Genomic DNA, 14,905 nt, shown 5'->3' with positions numbered 1-14,905 from the left:
AGGAGATGCCCTGCCAGTTCTTCTCCCCACCGCCCCCATCCCACTGCACTCTCCCTGCCCTGTCTCCCCCACCCCAGGGGTCTGGAACAGCCTCTGACCTCCCGCCTGCTGCCGGCCCTCCTCACCATCTGGGGACCGTCCCCACAGGGATGTGCTGCTGACGCGCAGAGCCACCTGGCACCAAAATAGAACTTTGTCACCCCGGCCTGCCCTGCTTCACATCAGCAACACCTCCACCATCCCTCTCCCCGACCCCCTCCTCACTCCCTGCCTCCTCCTCCTCCTCCTCCCCTCCTGTGCCCCTCTCCCCAGTGCCGCCCCGGACCTGCCAAAGTGCCCCGGTCAGCCCAGCTGCAGCCCGTCCCGCCGCCCCCCTGCCAGGGCTGACTGGTCTGGACCACCTGGAGTTCCTGTCAGGCTCCATCCACAGCCCCCTTGCTGGGGCCCCCTAATGGGGACCCTGTGTTGGGTCACAGGTGACTGGACTGGAGGGGTCATTGATCCCAGAGGGACAGAGACCTCCCCGCCATCCTGTCTAACTGGCTCAGAGACACCACTCTCCAAATTGAGGGGGGGGGGGAATCTCTGACCTTGGACAGCAGAGCCACACACTGTCGCCCAGCCCCACGGCTGCAAGGCTGCCCTCGGAGAGCCAGCACGGTCTGTAATAAACCTTACCAGGTTCCCCCCTCTGAACCTAGTCCCTTTGAGAGGCACTCACTCTTTTCTCCTCAGTCCCTCTGCCCCTACTCAATTACTAAGTTGAGATTCCCCAGGAAAGTATCGTGCCAGAATTCCTTTCTCCCCGGAAGGGGAAGATAATTCTGGAATCTGACAGTAGCTATCAAAATAGCCAACCAGGGGAATTCAATGACCCTCTGATGTCTTTTGTTTGCTCTGTCCCTGGCGGGACCATAGCTGAGTCTCGGGACACCGATCATTTAGTCCTATTGGATCGGCTACCACCCTCTTTCTGGGCACAATTCTCAAATGATACTGGTTAAAACCACAGCGCACCTGCCAACAAGATTCAGATAGATCCCTCAAAACCTCTCCCTAGAATTAATCAATGCCCTCTAAATAAAGAAGCCCTTTGGGGCATCAAGCCCGTGGTGGAGAATTTTGAGGCTCAGGGCCTCGTGATCCCCTGTACTAGTCCCTATCACACCCCTACATTATCTGGGAGGAAACCCGATGGCCGGGGACGGAGCTCTGTCCGTGACCTCTGATGCAGTAAGTAACACTGTCACCCGTCAGGCCCCTGTTGTTCCTAACTCCCATGTGCTGCTGGTACCCATTTCCATTGACAGCAAAGTGTCCACGGTAATTGGCCTGTGGGGTGCAGGGTTAGTATTCCAGTCCAGAAGGACAGCCAGGGTCTTTCTGCCTTCACGTGGGAAGAACAGCAGGACGGCTGGGCAGTCATGCCCCAGGGTGACACGGAGGGTCCTTTAAAGGCTGATTTGCATAACACAGAGTTTTCTGCAGGCTCGACTTGGTTACAAAGTGTAGATGATTGCCCTTCTGCTCCCTTCTCAGACCTCTTCACAGGAAGGCAGCAGCCCCCTGTCAAAATTTTTGGCCTGAAAGGGACCTAAAGTCTCCAAAGAAAAAGTGTAGTTTGCTCAAACTACACTTCCGAGTCCTTCCGAGGACTACAGCATCGGATCTTGAAGCAGGGACTACATCTGGATCCAGAGGAAACCCTTCACAATGGCTTAACGTTGACACATCACCTTTGGAATCCCTGTGACAATTGACAGAAAACTCCTCTATCTGATGCAGGTGCTTAAGGATCTGCCGATGGTTTTTTTTTTTTTTTTTAAGATTTTATTTATTTATTTGACAGAGATAGAGACAGCCAGCGAGAGAGGGAACACAACCATGGGGAGTTGGAGAGGAAGAAGCAGGCTCATAGCGGAGGAGCCTGATGTGGGACTCAATCCCAGATCGCCGGGATCACGCCCTGAGCCAAAGGCAGACGCTCAACCGCTGGGCCACCCAGGCGCCCCTGATGGTTCTTGTCTAAAGGACGAGAATGGTACATATCGCGCGAGTCTGCCACTGCAACTCCTTCCCGAAGTCACGGAGAGAACACCGTTGGCTACGTCAGCCCGACATGCTTACCCGAGCGGGCGTCTGAGCCCAGGGGAAGGCTGCAGACGTTTATATTGACAGCTGGCGTGCCTTTGCAGAGGCTCAGGCCTTGGCAGCATCATGGAAACATCGAGGCGTCCTTACCTCCGATGGGATAAAATTAAAAATGGCTCCTGGGGGGGGGCGGCTGGTGGCTCAGTTGGTTAAAGGTCTGACTCTTGATCTCAGCTCAGGTTTTGATCTCAGGATTGTGAGTTCAAGCCCTGTGTTGGGGGACTTTTAAAAAAAGGCTTAAAAAAAAAAGCTCCCCTGTCCAAAGCTTATTAGCTACCACACTTCCGCCGGCCGCTCTGGCTGTCATTAACGTTCCTGGGCGTTCCAGACTCGACTCCCTGGAGGCTGGAGTAAACCACCCCACTGATCTTTCTGCCAAAAACACTGTTCTCAAGCCAAACCTCTGTTGTGGTCCAAAGAGACGTCCTCCCAGAAGATAATTTGGAAAAACTGACAAGAGACGCCCAACAACGGGTCCCGGGAAAGGAAAAACAATATTGGAAATCAAAGAATTTTTGGATCCATAAAAAGACAACTCTGGTTTAGGTCAAATAACAACCTGGCCCTACCAGAAACTCTAAAATTCCCACTACTTACCACTGTACATGCGTTAAACCATTGGTCTACTGACAAAATGGTAGCATTCGTGAACCAGCATTGGTGGGCAAATAGGAATAAGGCCACAAGGACCTATGTCATTTGTGCCAGCTGTCCGAAGTATAAATCCAGAGAAACCCGTTCAGACAAATGGACCTCATACAGCTTTCCCGTCTCATGGATAGCAATATGTTTTAGTCCCGTTTCCCTTGCTTTCTCACTGGACCAGAGCTTTCTCTTGTAGCCAGGCCGACATCTCTTCCGTGGTTAAACTTCTATTAGAAAAGATTATCCCCTACCTAGGGAACCCCTCTGACTCTTCACGGTTATCAGGGAACCCACAGTCAAGTCTGTGCAGTCTGACTGGCCTTATAATACTTTCACTGTGCATACCAGGCTCAGTCCTCAGGGTTAATAAAATGCACTAACAGCAGTGTTAGGATGCAAGTGGCAAAATTCGTAAAGACCTTCCAAATACCTTGGCCTAAAGCACTGCTGTTGGCCTCTACATCTCGGATCCGCCCCCTTGGGAGCTCACAGATTCTCATACTTTGAGGCCATCCCAGGGCGTCCAGTACGCTTGGCCCCTGTCTCCTCTGACCCACACTTGATAAAAAAGGAGATGTGCTTTAACATTGCAAAGGCCCAACTGCTCCAATTAAAATAGTCATGCTTTGGGCGCCTGGGTGGCTCAGCCGGTGAAAGGTCTGCTTTCGGCTCAGGTCATGATCTCAGGGTCCTGGAATCGAGTCCCGGATCGGGCTCTCTGCTCAGCAGGAAGTCTGCCTCTCTCTCTCCCCCTACCCCTCCATCCTCTCATGCTCTCTCTCTCACTCACTCTCTCTCAAATAACTAAACAAAATCTTAAAAAAAAAATAGTCATGCTCTGGCGGAGCACTCTTCACAGTGCGTCCCCAGGAGACAGGGACCTGCAGCGTCACGCCTCGCAACCTGGAGATTTTGTCTGTTGGAAGAGACACCTCTAGAAAGACTCTTCGGCCTCCCTGCAAAGACCCTTAATCAGGATCTGCTAACCAGCCTCGTGCTGACACACTCCAGGGGACAGACCCTCAGATTCATGTGACGCATCTAAAGAAAGCACCCAGGACGCCATCTGGTGCAGAAGCCTCAGAGGCCGCACGGCAGGGGGTTGACAGCCTCACGAGCTAAAAGAAAAAAACTCCGTTGAGTCTGGAAAACTGTCCTTCAGAAAATGAGGGGAACATGAAGACATTTCCAGATACACAAAAGCTGAGATTTCATCACCACTAGGGCTTCCCTGCAAGAAACGCTCAAGGAAGTCCTTTGGGTAGAAATGAAAGGACCCTGGACAGTAACTCAAAGCCAAAGGAAGAAATAAATGTCTAGTCAAGGTAAAAATACAGGGACAATTATAAAAGCTAGTGTGAAATAGCAATATATATATATATATAAATTGTTTTCTGCCCCGACTGCTGACACGGAGCTCCTAAAACAAATCCTTGTAATTTCCTAAGTAACCAGAGCACCGGAACATATTTTGTCCTGATATTTGGCCTCTGATGCCAGTTCCTGACACAGAGTTCCTAACTCTCTTGGAATTTCCTGGGTGAAAGGAATGTCTTTTGTTCTAATAAGGGGATTCTGAGTGAGCTCCTGGATAGCTTTAGGGGGAGGGCTGGTCACCAGAAAGATCAAGCCATGCTTAGGAGCGTGGAGTGTTCAGCCCTGCCCACCCCCAACCTCTGGGAAGGGGAGAGGGGCTAGAGAGTGAGCTGATGATTGATCATGCTTAGGTGAAAAAGTCACCATATAAATCCCTAATGTATGGGGTTCAGAGAGCTTCGAGGTCAAGGAGTACATTCACGTACCAGGAGGGTGACACGGTCCAACCTCACAGGGACAAAAGCTCCTGTGCACGGTCCAACCTCACAGGGACAAAAGCTCCTGTGCTCACGATCCTTCCTGACTTCACTCTATGTATCTCTTCATTTGGCTGTTCGTTGGTCTCCTTCGCCATATTCTTTTGGATGATAAAATGGTGAACAGAAGTGCTTCCCTGAGTTCTACGAGCCATTCTAGAGAATTATTAAACTCAAGGTTCAGGATTGTGGGAACTCTGATTTACAGCTCATTGGTCAGAAGTATAGGTTACAGCTAGAACTGGAGATTGGCCGCTGAAGTGGGGGCGGTCTTGTGGGTCTGAGCCCCTCCTTGTGAGATCTGACAATAACCCCAGGTAGACGATGTCAGAATTGAAGCGAATTATGGGACACTCAGCTGGTGTCACAGAGAATTGCTTAATGTGTGGAAAACCCATACATCTTATGTCAGAAGTGAATGTGTGATAAAGGAGAAACACAGAGGAGTGTCCTTCCCACTCAGCTAGTAGTACTGTACTTGGTTTGTAATTCCATCCAATGGTCCATAAATCCACCAAGTGGGATTTATTTCCGAAATGCAAGAATGGCTGGACATATGAAAATCAATCACTGTAATACACCACATTAACAGAAAAAAAAGGGCCACATAATCATCTCGACTGACGCAGAAAAAGTACTTGACAAAATTCAACATCCTTTCATGTGAAGAAAAAATACCCCACTCAACAAACGAAGAATAGAGAAAAGTACCTCAGATAATAAAATACAGACATGAAAGACCCACAGCCAACATCAAACTCAATGGTAAAAGACTTAAAGCTTTTCCTCTAAAATCAAGAAGACGAAGATGTGTGCTTTCACCAACATAGTACTGGAAATCCTAGCCAGAGCAAGTAGGCAAGAAAAGGAAATAAAAGCCTTCCAAATTGGAAAGGAAGAAGTAAAATGATCTGTTTGCATATTACATGATCTTATACGTCGAAAACCCTAACAATTCCACTAAACACAAACACACATGCATTAGAATAAATGAATTCAGCATAGTAGGTTGCAGGACACACACAAAATCAACATACAAAAATCAGGCGTATTTCTATACACTAACAATAAACAATCGGAAAATGAAAATCTTAAAATCCATTTACATAGCATCAAAAAGAATAAAATACTTAGGAATTAGCATAACCAAGGATGTGAAACACTTGTACACTGAAAACTAAAATACACCGCTGAAAACAAATAAAGACAGCCTCTCTCATCCTCCACTCCATCTTCCTGAAAACCTCCACGCCATGAGAGCCAAGTGCAGGAAGAAGCAAGCACTCAGTCTGAAAAGAGAAAGACGAAAGAGGAGGCCAAGGTCCAAGTAAACCGCTAGCTTGTGCACCCATGGAAGCCACAGGAGCAGAAACAAGGAAAGCCGGAGGCCAGGGACTCTGGTACCAATCATTGGACTGCACATCTACTTTCTAGAGCTTGAGTCAATGAATCTAGAACATCCATCACCATCTGATTGCAATGACCACCTTTCAAAGACCCACCTTGTTCATACCAAAACAGTCCCTTTCAGTCCTTTGCTCTGGACCAGTGACTTTCAGGACTAATTCTGTTTTCATTTGTGGCTGAATGTAACACGTGTACAATCATCTCTTCTGCTGTCTCAGCTGAAGGAAAAAAACAACTAAGGACATAAGTGGAAAGACATTCCATGTTCATGGATGGGAAGATTTAATATTGTTAAGGTGCCAGTAGTACTCAAAGCGATCTACGGATTAAATGCAATCCCTATCAAAACTCTAATGATATTTTTTTGCAGAAATGGAAAAAAACCCTTCCTAAGATTCATATAGAATCTCAAGGGACCCCAAATAGCCAAAACAATCCTAAAAAAGAACAAGGTGGGAGGACTCACACTTTCTGATTTCAAAATCTACAACAAAGCTGCAATAATGAAAACAGTGTGTTACCCGCATAAAGACAGACATACAATGGGGAGCCTCGGTGGCTCAGTCATTAATCGTCAGCCTTCGGCTCAGGGCGTGATCCCAGGGTCCTGGGATCGAGCCCCGCCGCATTGGGCTCCCTGCTCTGCTGGGAGCCTGTTTCTTCTTCTCCCACTCCCCCTGCTTGTGCTCCCTCTCTCGCTGGCCGTCTCTCTTTCTGTCAAATAATAAATAAAATCTTTAAAAAAAAAAAAAAGACAGACATACTGGCCAGTGTAACAGAGAGCCCAGAAATAAACCTTTGCATGTGTGGTCAAATGATTTTTGACAACGATGCCAAGACTATTCAACGAGAAACGGATAGTCTTTCCAACACATGGCATTGGTAAAACTGGATATCTACATGCAAAAAAATGAAGTTAAACCTTTACCTAAAGCCATAAAAAAAAATTAATCCTACATGGATCAAAGACCTAAACCTAAGAGCTACAACAATAAAACTCTGAGAAGAAACCATAGGGGGCAAACTTCTTGACATTGGATTTGGCAGTGACTTTTTGGATATGACATCAAAGGCACAGGAGACCAAAAAAAGAACAGAGTATGATTGGACTGCACCAAATTAAACTGTGTACGTCACAGGACAGGGTCAGCAGAGTAAAAGGCAACCCAGGGAATGGCAGAAAATATCTGCAAATTACATATCTGACAAGGGACTGACATCTGGAATATATAAAGCGCTCCTAAAATTAAAAAACAAAAATATAGGGGCGCCTGGGTGGCACAGCGGTTAAGCGTCTGCCTTCGGCTCAGGGCGTGATCCCGGCGTTGTGGGATCGAGCCCCACATCAGGCTCCTCCGCTGTGAGCCTGCTTCTTCCTCTCCCACTCCCCCTGCTTGTGTTCCCTCTCTCGCTGGCTGTCTCTATCTCTGTCAAATAAATAAATAAATCTTAAAAAAATATATATAATCCAATTAAAACATGGGCACAGAACTTGAATGAGAATTTCTTCAAAGATACACAGATGGCCAACAAGCATAGGAAAAGATGTCCAACATCACTATTTATCAGGAAAATGCAAATAAAAAACAACTAAGGCGGCACCTCATACCCGTTAGGATGGCTATTATCAAAGAATCAGAAAAGACCAAGTGTTGGCAAAGATGTGGAGAAATTGAAAGCCTTGTGCACTGTTGGTGGGAATGTAAAATGGTGCAGCTGCTGTGGGCAAGTGTGGCGGCTCCTCAGATAACGAACCATGGAATTACCATTTGCTCCACCAATTCCACCTCTATCTATATAACCAAAAGTGCTGAAACCAAGGCCTCAACAGATACATGTACACCCACATTCAAAGGACCATTATTCATGATAGCCACAAGATGGAAACAAGCTAAACCACCACTGATGGACTGAATAGATACACACTAATGTGGAATCTATGTCCAACGAGGTATTATGGGCTCCTAAAAAAGAAAAAAGTTCTGACACATCGTACAATATGGATGTACCTTGAAGATATTAAGTGAATAAACCAGATACAAATACAGACAAATGCTGTATGACTCCACTTCTGCGAGGTACCTGGAATAGGCAAATGCATAAGACGAATTGATAAGGGGTGGAGGGGAGTGGGGAGCCGGTGTAACGGGTGCAGAGCTCCAGGGTGGGAAGATGAAAAAGAGACGGATGGTGGGCATGGCTGCACAACACTGTGAATGCACATAATGCCATTGAGCTGTACACTTCATGAGGGTTCAAATGTCTTATGTCATACAGATTTTACCAGGATAAAGAAAAACACATTAGTGAGCATCATGGAAGGCCCTCTCCCTGCCATGCCGGTCCACCCGGCCCCGGCTTTCCGTGGAAACGCACTTATTTTGAGGTACCCCAAAGGTACCGCTTCCGTGAAGCCTCCCGGGAGCCCCAAGTCCTTTTGTCATCTACACATTTAAGAACATCTTTGGTTTCACGAGGAGAGAACAAATCGGGTTCGTCTCCTGCCGTGATGCGCGGAGTTACCACTGGTAGGTGGCGGGGCAGCCGCCACGCTGCAGCGGTGCGGCCGCAGGACCGGAGGGAGGGGAAGGGCTGCAGGGTGACAACAGCACGTTTCCGGGAATGCTGCACGGACGCCCCCCACACGCCTGTCCACCGTCCAGGGCGCCGGGGCGGCGGGTGGCGAGCGCACGCTGCAGCGGTGCGGCCGCAGGACCGGAGGGAGGGGAAGGGCTGCAGGGTGACAACAGCACGTTTCCGGGAATGCTGCACGGACGCCCCCCACACGCCTGTCCACCGTCCAGGGCGCCGGGGCGGCGGGTGGCGAGCGGCCACCGACGTCACCACCCCCGTCGTCGTGGAGACGAGGTCCGGCACCGGAAGCGGCGCGCGAGGAATGACGCGACGCACGTGCGACAGGCTCCGCAGCGTCGAGTATGAGCGAGCTTCACGGCTAGGGCGCTTGGGCTCGCCTCGGGGCCTCAGTGCCAGTGCGGAAGAGGGCACCCCGCAGCGGGGGCTGCGCGGGATGGAGGAGGAGGGAGACCCCGGTGGAGGCTAGGCCACAGCGCGTCCGCTTCCCTAACACTAACCCTAGCCCTAAGCGCTGCTCCGCCGTCCGGGATCCCAGTCCCGGGCCCTACCCTCCGCGGGCTGACCTTAGATACCCGCCTCCGGCCTAGCAAGCGCGCAAGTCCCACGGCACCCACAGGTCCGGCGTAGTCTGGGAAACCCGGGGCGCGTCCAGAGGCGGGGCGCTCGCGGATTGGCTGGAGGCGGAGGTGGGTGGGGTGGGTCGCGCGGGAGGCGGGGCGCGGAGGTGGGCGGGGCGGCGCGCGCAGATTGGCGGGAGGCAGTGCGCGGAGGTGTGCGGTGCGGTGCGCGCGGATTGGCGGGAGGCGGGGCGAGGAGGTGGACGGAGCGGCGCGCGCGGATTGGCGGGAGGCGGCGGGAGACAGGCGGCGCGCTGCTCGGGGACTGAGGTTCCGCTTCCCGGGAGCCGTGTGGCGGCGGCGGCGGCGGCGGGGCTGGGGCTCCAGTGTCCTCGCGTGACGGAGGGCTGGGCGGCGTCTCGCAGGGCCCCTGCTGCACGCGCCGAGCCGAAGCCAGAGCGCGGGCCGGGGTGGCGGGGCTCCTTCCGGGGCCGCGGCCCGGCTCCGCACGTTTGGGCCGGAAGTTAGTTCGGGCTCCGCCGCGGCCCAGAGCCGTGAGGCCGAACCAGGGTACGAGCGCCTGGCAGCCGCGCTGAAAAGGTATACGGAAGAGGAGAGACTGTGAGCCGTGCCCTGCCGACCTCCGGTGGCGGCCCGGGCTGCTGCACTCCGGGAGCTCGTGTCCCAGTCACGGGAGGCAGACCATAAACTCACAAGAGGTTCCTAATGAATGCCACGAAAATCAGAATGGGAGACGTAGAAGTGCCAGGGGACGGTTGACAGTGAGATGTGAGCAAAGACAGCGGGGAATGGGGAGCCAGCGAGTCTGCAATGTGCAGGCAGGCACTCGGGAGAAGAGCTGGGGCAGATCTCAGGCCCTTGTAGGGACTTGGGGTTTCAGTCACTGCAGTGGGGAGCCTTTTGAGCAGAGGAGTGACTGTGTAGATTTTGTTTTATTTTTATTTAAAATAGGCATATTATTTCCTGGTAGCTTATATATAGTAAGGTTAGCCTCGTGCCTGAGATGGGGCAGGGGCAGGGGCAGATGCTATGTGGGATCTGAGTGCCAGATAGTTGTCCAGGAGTGAGGCAGGCAGCGGATGCCTGGTTTGGAGAGGGTTTAGGAGAGCCCCAGGTGGGAGACGCATTTCCTAGCTTTCCTCGTCTCCGTTTTTGAATGAGCATGACAAGGTGACACGTTGGGATCCAGCACCATTGATGTGCTGTTCTGAGCCATGTCTGGGATGGGCTGCCGCTGTGCCATCCTCCTCCCATGCCCCTAGGTGTAGTGGAGCCGCGGCGGGAAAGCCATGGGTGGGCAGGGGCTGCAAGGCTGCAGGGCTGCGTCTGTGTTTTCACAGTGACCGCCACCTCCTGGGCCTGAGCACAGCCATGTTTTCGGAGCAGGCCGCCCAGAGGGCCCACACTCTCCTCTCCCCACCATCAGCCAACAATGCCACCTTTGCCCGTGTGCCTGTGTCCACGTACACCAATTCCTCCCAGCCCTTCAGGCTCGGGGAGCGCAGCTTTAGCCGGCAGTACGCCCACATTTATGCCACCCGCCTCCTCCAAATGAGGCCCTTCCTGGTGAGCCGGGCCAAGCAGCACTGGGGTAAGTGATGCGTTCGGGGAAATGCTTCCTCCCCGCCAGCCCAGAAGGGACCTGGGCTTTTTAGGAATGTCCTATGAGCAACCAGGTACAGCTGCAACCTTCTTTAGTTTATCCCACTTCCCGGTTATCTTGGGAAAGTAAACCTCTCTGTGCCTCAGCTTCTTCGGGTAGTTACGAGGATTAAATTAAGGAACGAGTTTAGTTCAGAGGCTGGGTTGGGGTAGGGCTTCGTTCTGGTGGGAACAGTGGTCATCTTACTGGTGTAGGGATGTTCGCCGTCTGGAGTGCAGATGACGTGCTTGTTTGCCCACGCGTGGCCACCCTGTGTCTCAGTGCAGCAGGCCAGGTACCTGGCCCCGGGAGCCCAGGTCCATGAAGACAGATCTCCCCCCCTCAGAGGGGCTCCGTGTCTGCTGCTGGTCTGGGCCCTCCGTGCTGGTTGGGCGTGAATCTCCCGTCCCACAGGCTCTTCTGTCTTTCCTAACCAGGGGCCTGGGCAGGGCTCGTCTTCTTCTTTCTTGCCCGGCTTGGTCCTTGACCTTGTCCTGCAGTTACATTATTTGTAATGGTGAACAGGACCCGCAGCTTCAACTTCCGGGCGATGCCACATTCCTCAGTCTTACTGTGGATCAGAGTGGCTTTCCGAGCCGTTTTCAGTTCATCTGAAATGTTTACAGGTGGGACTGTGTCTTATCCATCCACGTGTATTGGCCCCAGCCCTGGCCTTGGTGGTCCCAGCTCCAGACTGCACTGCAGAGAGCAGTGACGCTCAGACCCGTCCCAACGAGCCAAGAGAATCGACTCTGGTTTCATTACAAGGCAGCAAGGGGAACTAGACCATCACATCTGTTAGGGATGGCTTCTTTTGTCTCTGCGGGAGGCACGAGTGCTGTTCGCGTGTCCTCTGCCACGTAACGAGGTCTCCTTCCTGTGGCTCCCAGTGGCCTTTCCTTGCTTTCCTTGAAGTCCTTGGTGACACCCTCCTCGGCCCTGTGTCATTGCCACCTTTTAGGTTCTTTCCGACAGCACCCACTCTGGTGCAGGTTTCTCTCGCAGTCACCACCTCTGCTGGCTGACAGCTGCCCAGTGACAGGAACACAGCCCCTCGGTCTGCCCACAGACGGGTCAGGAGTTCAGACAGTGGCCTGTGATGAGTGCAGCCTTGGCTGGGGGATGGATGGCGGCAGCACTGTCCGCTCGCCAGCCTGGTGGTGGATGCTGGCTGCTAGAACGCCTGCGTGTGGCTTCCCCACGTGGCTTCCCCACGTGGCCAGGCTTTCTGACCAGAGGTTAACCTGTCTTGGGACTCGTCTCTCTCTCTCTCTCTCTTGAGCTTCCTGAACACGCTAAGCCCTTTCTTGTTGGCATTCCCTTCGCCTGGCACACTCTTTCCCTCATGACCTCAGCTTAATGTCACATGCTTCGAGAGGCCTTGTCAGCCACCAGGGGCTTTCTCCTACCTTCTGCCTCAGCTTCTGTGTGTCCATGGCACTTGTCACAGTGGCTGAGCCCTTGTTCACTGCTGTCATCTCTCTCCCTCTGGGTTGTAAGCTTGGTGAGGGTGTGGATGGGCCATGCCATTCACTCTCGATGCTGGTGCTTGGCCCGATGCCCGCATGCCATCCAGCTAGACAGATGTCCTTCCCTCGACACAGGGATGTGTGGTTCTGCCTGGTGCTTAGGTGTGCACCTTAGATCCCAGCTGTGCAACCTTGGACATGTTACTTAACCTCTCTGTGCCTCCGCTGCCTCAAGCATGTGGTGGGACAGTAGCATCTCCCCTGCGTGTTGGCAGGCGCGGATGAGTGTCCCGGACAGTGCTCAGCACAGCCCCCGGGGGCTGAGTGAGGGCTCGGCAGATAAGCTTTGGAGTCTGTTGTTTCCGTGGGTGTCTGGTATTTCTCTTGGCTGCTGGCGCCCTCCTTATCTCGTTTTGAACTACTAGCCTTCACTCCCCAGGGTGTAGCTCTGTGGAATGTTCTTGCTTATTCCGGGGCAGAAGGGGCAGCTGAGCTCCGGAAGGGGCTGGTCCTGCGGCCACATTGTCCCATCAGCTCCTGGCAGCATTTTTCCCAGGCTCAGGGTCTTTACTGACAAACCCACAGGCCTTCTGGGACTTGTGCTCCTTCCTCTCGCCAGCCTGGGTGAGCCCTGCGCACCGTGCCTCTCTCCGGTTTTAGGGCAGGGTGCTTCTTTCTTAGAGTGAGTGTTACCACTTAGATGTACGTTGTATTCGTTTCCTGGTTGCTCCTTGCTGTCACAGACAGCAGAGTCCCAAACCGAGCAGCTTACCACACCAGAAACGTATTCTCTGTCCGTTCTGGAGACCAGGAGTCTGAATGCAGGTGTCTGCCAGCCGGGAGCCCCTCTTCCTTGGCTCTTCCAGTTTCCGGCAGCTGCCCATGCTCCTGTCTTTGCGTGTCTGCCTTTCTTCCAAGGACACGGGATACAGGGGCCCGGCCACATCCCTCTGTCCTCCTGGGGCCGAAGCTGCTGGGGGGGGGGGGGGTTGGGTTCTGTTTTTCTGAGGTGAAGAAGCTGTGTGAGCTGCAGCCTGGGGAGAAGTGCTGTGTGGTGGGGACCCTCTTCAAGGCCATGCCGCTCCAGCCCTCCATCCTCCGGGAGATCAGCGAAGAGGTGAGGCCGGCACACTGCTTTGGGGGCACCGATGGGACCACCAGCTGAGGACCCAGGGAGTCAGGGCGGAGCCTCTGTCCCTGGGGGGAGGGTGGCGAGGGCTGCAATGCCATCTCACTGATGGGGCCTGGGAGCCCCAGGACCCAGCCTCTGGCACCAAGACTCCCTCCCGTCTCCGCCTTCCAGCACAACCTGCTGCCCCAGCCTCCTCGGAGCAAATACATCCACCCCGACGACGAGCTGGTCTTGGAAGACGAACTGCAGCGCATCAAACTTGAAGGGAGCATTGACGCGTCGAAGCTGGTCACAGGTGGGGGGCGGGGGGCAGGCCTGCAGGTGCTAGGACATCCCTCCGTCCCGGAGCGGTGGGCTTAGGGTCGGGCAGTGTGTGAGGCCCCGGGAGGGGGTCCCTGGTTCCTGCCTCCACCCAGAGTCTCGGTCCCGAGTCCTAAGTGAGAATATTCCAGCGGCTGGTTTTGCCCCCGCGGCGCCTGGAGGGAGGTGGCAGCCTCTCGGCCTTCCCTCCTGGAGCCTGACCCTGGTGCTCCCCAGGGACGGTGCTGGCCGTGCTCGGCTCTGCGAGAGACAGTGGGAAGTTCCTGGTGGAGGACCACTGCTTTGCCGAACTTGCCCCTCAGCAGCCCGCCCCCGCCCTCGACACAGACAGGTGAGAAGCAGGCGCTCGGGGGCCTGGCCAGGCGTCCCGGGGAGTCACGGCTGCTGGGCTCCGTGACCCCTGCTCACCCGTGACCGTGGCAGAGCTCTGCCAGTGGCCAGGGTGGGGGCGGCGGGGGTTGGGGGACACCCGCTTTCTCAGCACCCAGGGGGACCCTGACTTCTCCTGCAGGTTTGTGCTGCTGGTGTCTGGTCTGGGCCTGGGTGGAGGCGGGGGCGAGAGCCTGCTGGGCACCCAGCTGCTGGTGGACGTGGTGACAGGACAGCTGGGGGACGAGGGGGAGCAGTGCAGCGCCGCCCACGTGTCCCGGGTCATCCTCGCCGGCAACCTCCTGAGCCATAACACCCAGAGCAGAGATTCCATCAACAAGGTACGGCCCCCGCCCGCCCGCAGTCAAGCCCCTCCTGCCTCAGGGAGAGTCGGGGCGCGGGGTCTTGCATGTCTGGTGGCCAGTGCCCCACAGTGAGGCTGGGGTCTCTGCTCTGGCCCTGCCTCCTGAGCGTGGCGGGGGTGGGGGCTGTGGCACAGAACCACCAGAGCAGGGGGGCTCTGGGCGTCCCTTTGATCTGAGCCTGTCTTGGGGCCTGACACCTACGGACTTCTGTCCCCAGGCCAAGTACTTAACCAAGAAAACCCAGGCAGCCAGCGTGGAGGCGGTCAAGATGCTGGATGAGATCCTCCTGCAGCTGAGCGTGAGCGAGCTGGGGGTGGTGGCTGGGGATGAGATGGAGTCTGCGAAGCTGCAGCGGGCACCGGAAGGTGGGCCGGGGGG

General features: G+C 54.0%; 1 protein-coding gene across 5 annotated transcripts in view; it reads left to right on the top strand.

Annotated features, from left to right (window-relative positions):
* Positions 1–8,961: 8,961 nt before the first annotated feature.
* Positions 8,962–14,905, top strand: part of POLD2 (DNA polymerase delta 2, accessory subunit) — a 9,319-nt gene continuing 3,375 nt past the window's right edge. Inside the window, exons 1-2 of one of the 5 annotated variants that reach the window (XM_040644449.1) lie at positions 8,962–9,267; positions 10,570–10,820. In XM_040644449.1, the coding sequence (XP_040500383.1) occupies positions 10,601–10,820 (220 nt within the window). In that variant the 5' untranslated portion in view covers positions 8,962–9,267; positions 10,570–10,600. Of the gene's footprint in view, positions 9,338–9,399; positions 9,422–9,512; positions 9,809–9,976; positions 9,998–10,569; positions 10,821–14,905 lie in introns of those variants that run through there. The other 4 variants (XM_040644447.1, XM_040644450.1, XM_040644446.1 and 1 more) reach the window with 4 other exon arrangements.

The sequence above is a fragment of the Ursus maritimus genome, unplaced genomic scaffold (assembly GCF_017311325.1).
Source record: "Ursus maritimus isolate PB19 unplaced genomic scaffold, ASM1731132v1 scaffold_3, whole genome shotgun sequence".
NCBI classification, from domain to species: Eukaryota; Metazoa; Chordata; class Mammalia; order Carnivora; family Ursidae; genus Ursus; species Ursus maritimus.
Note: the sequence above shows the minus strand (reverse complement) of the source record. Positions and strands in the feature narration are given on the sequence as shown.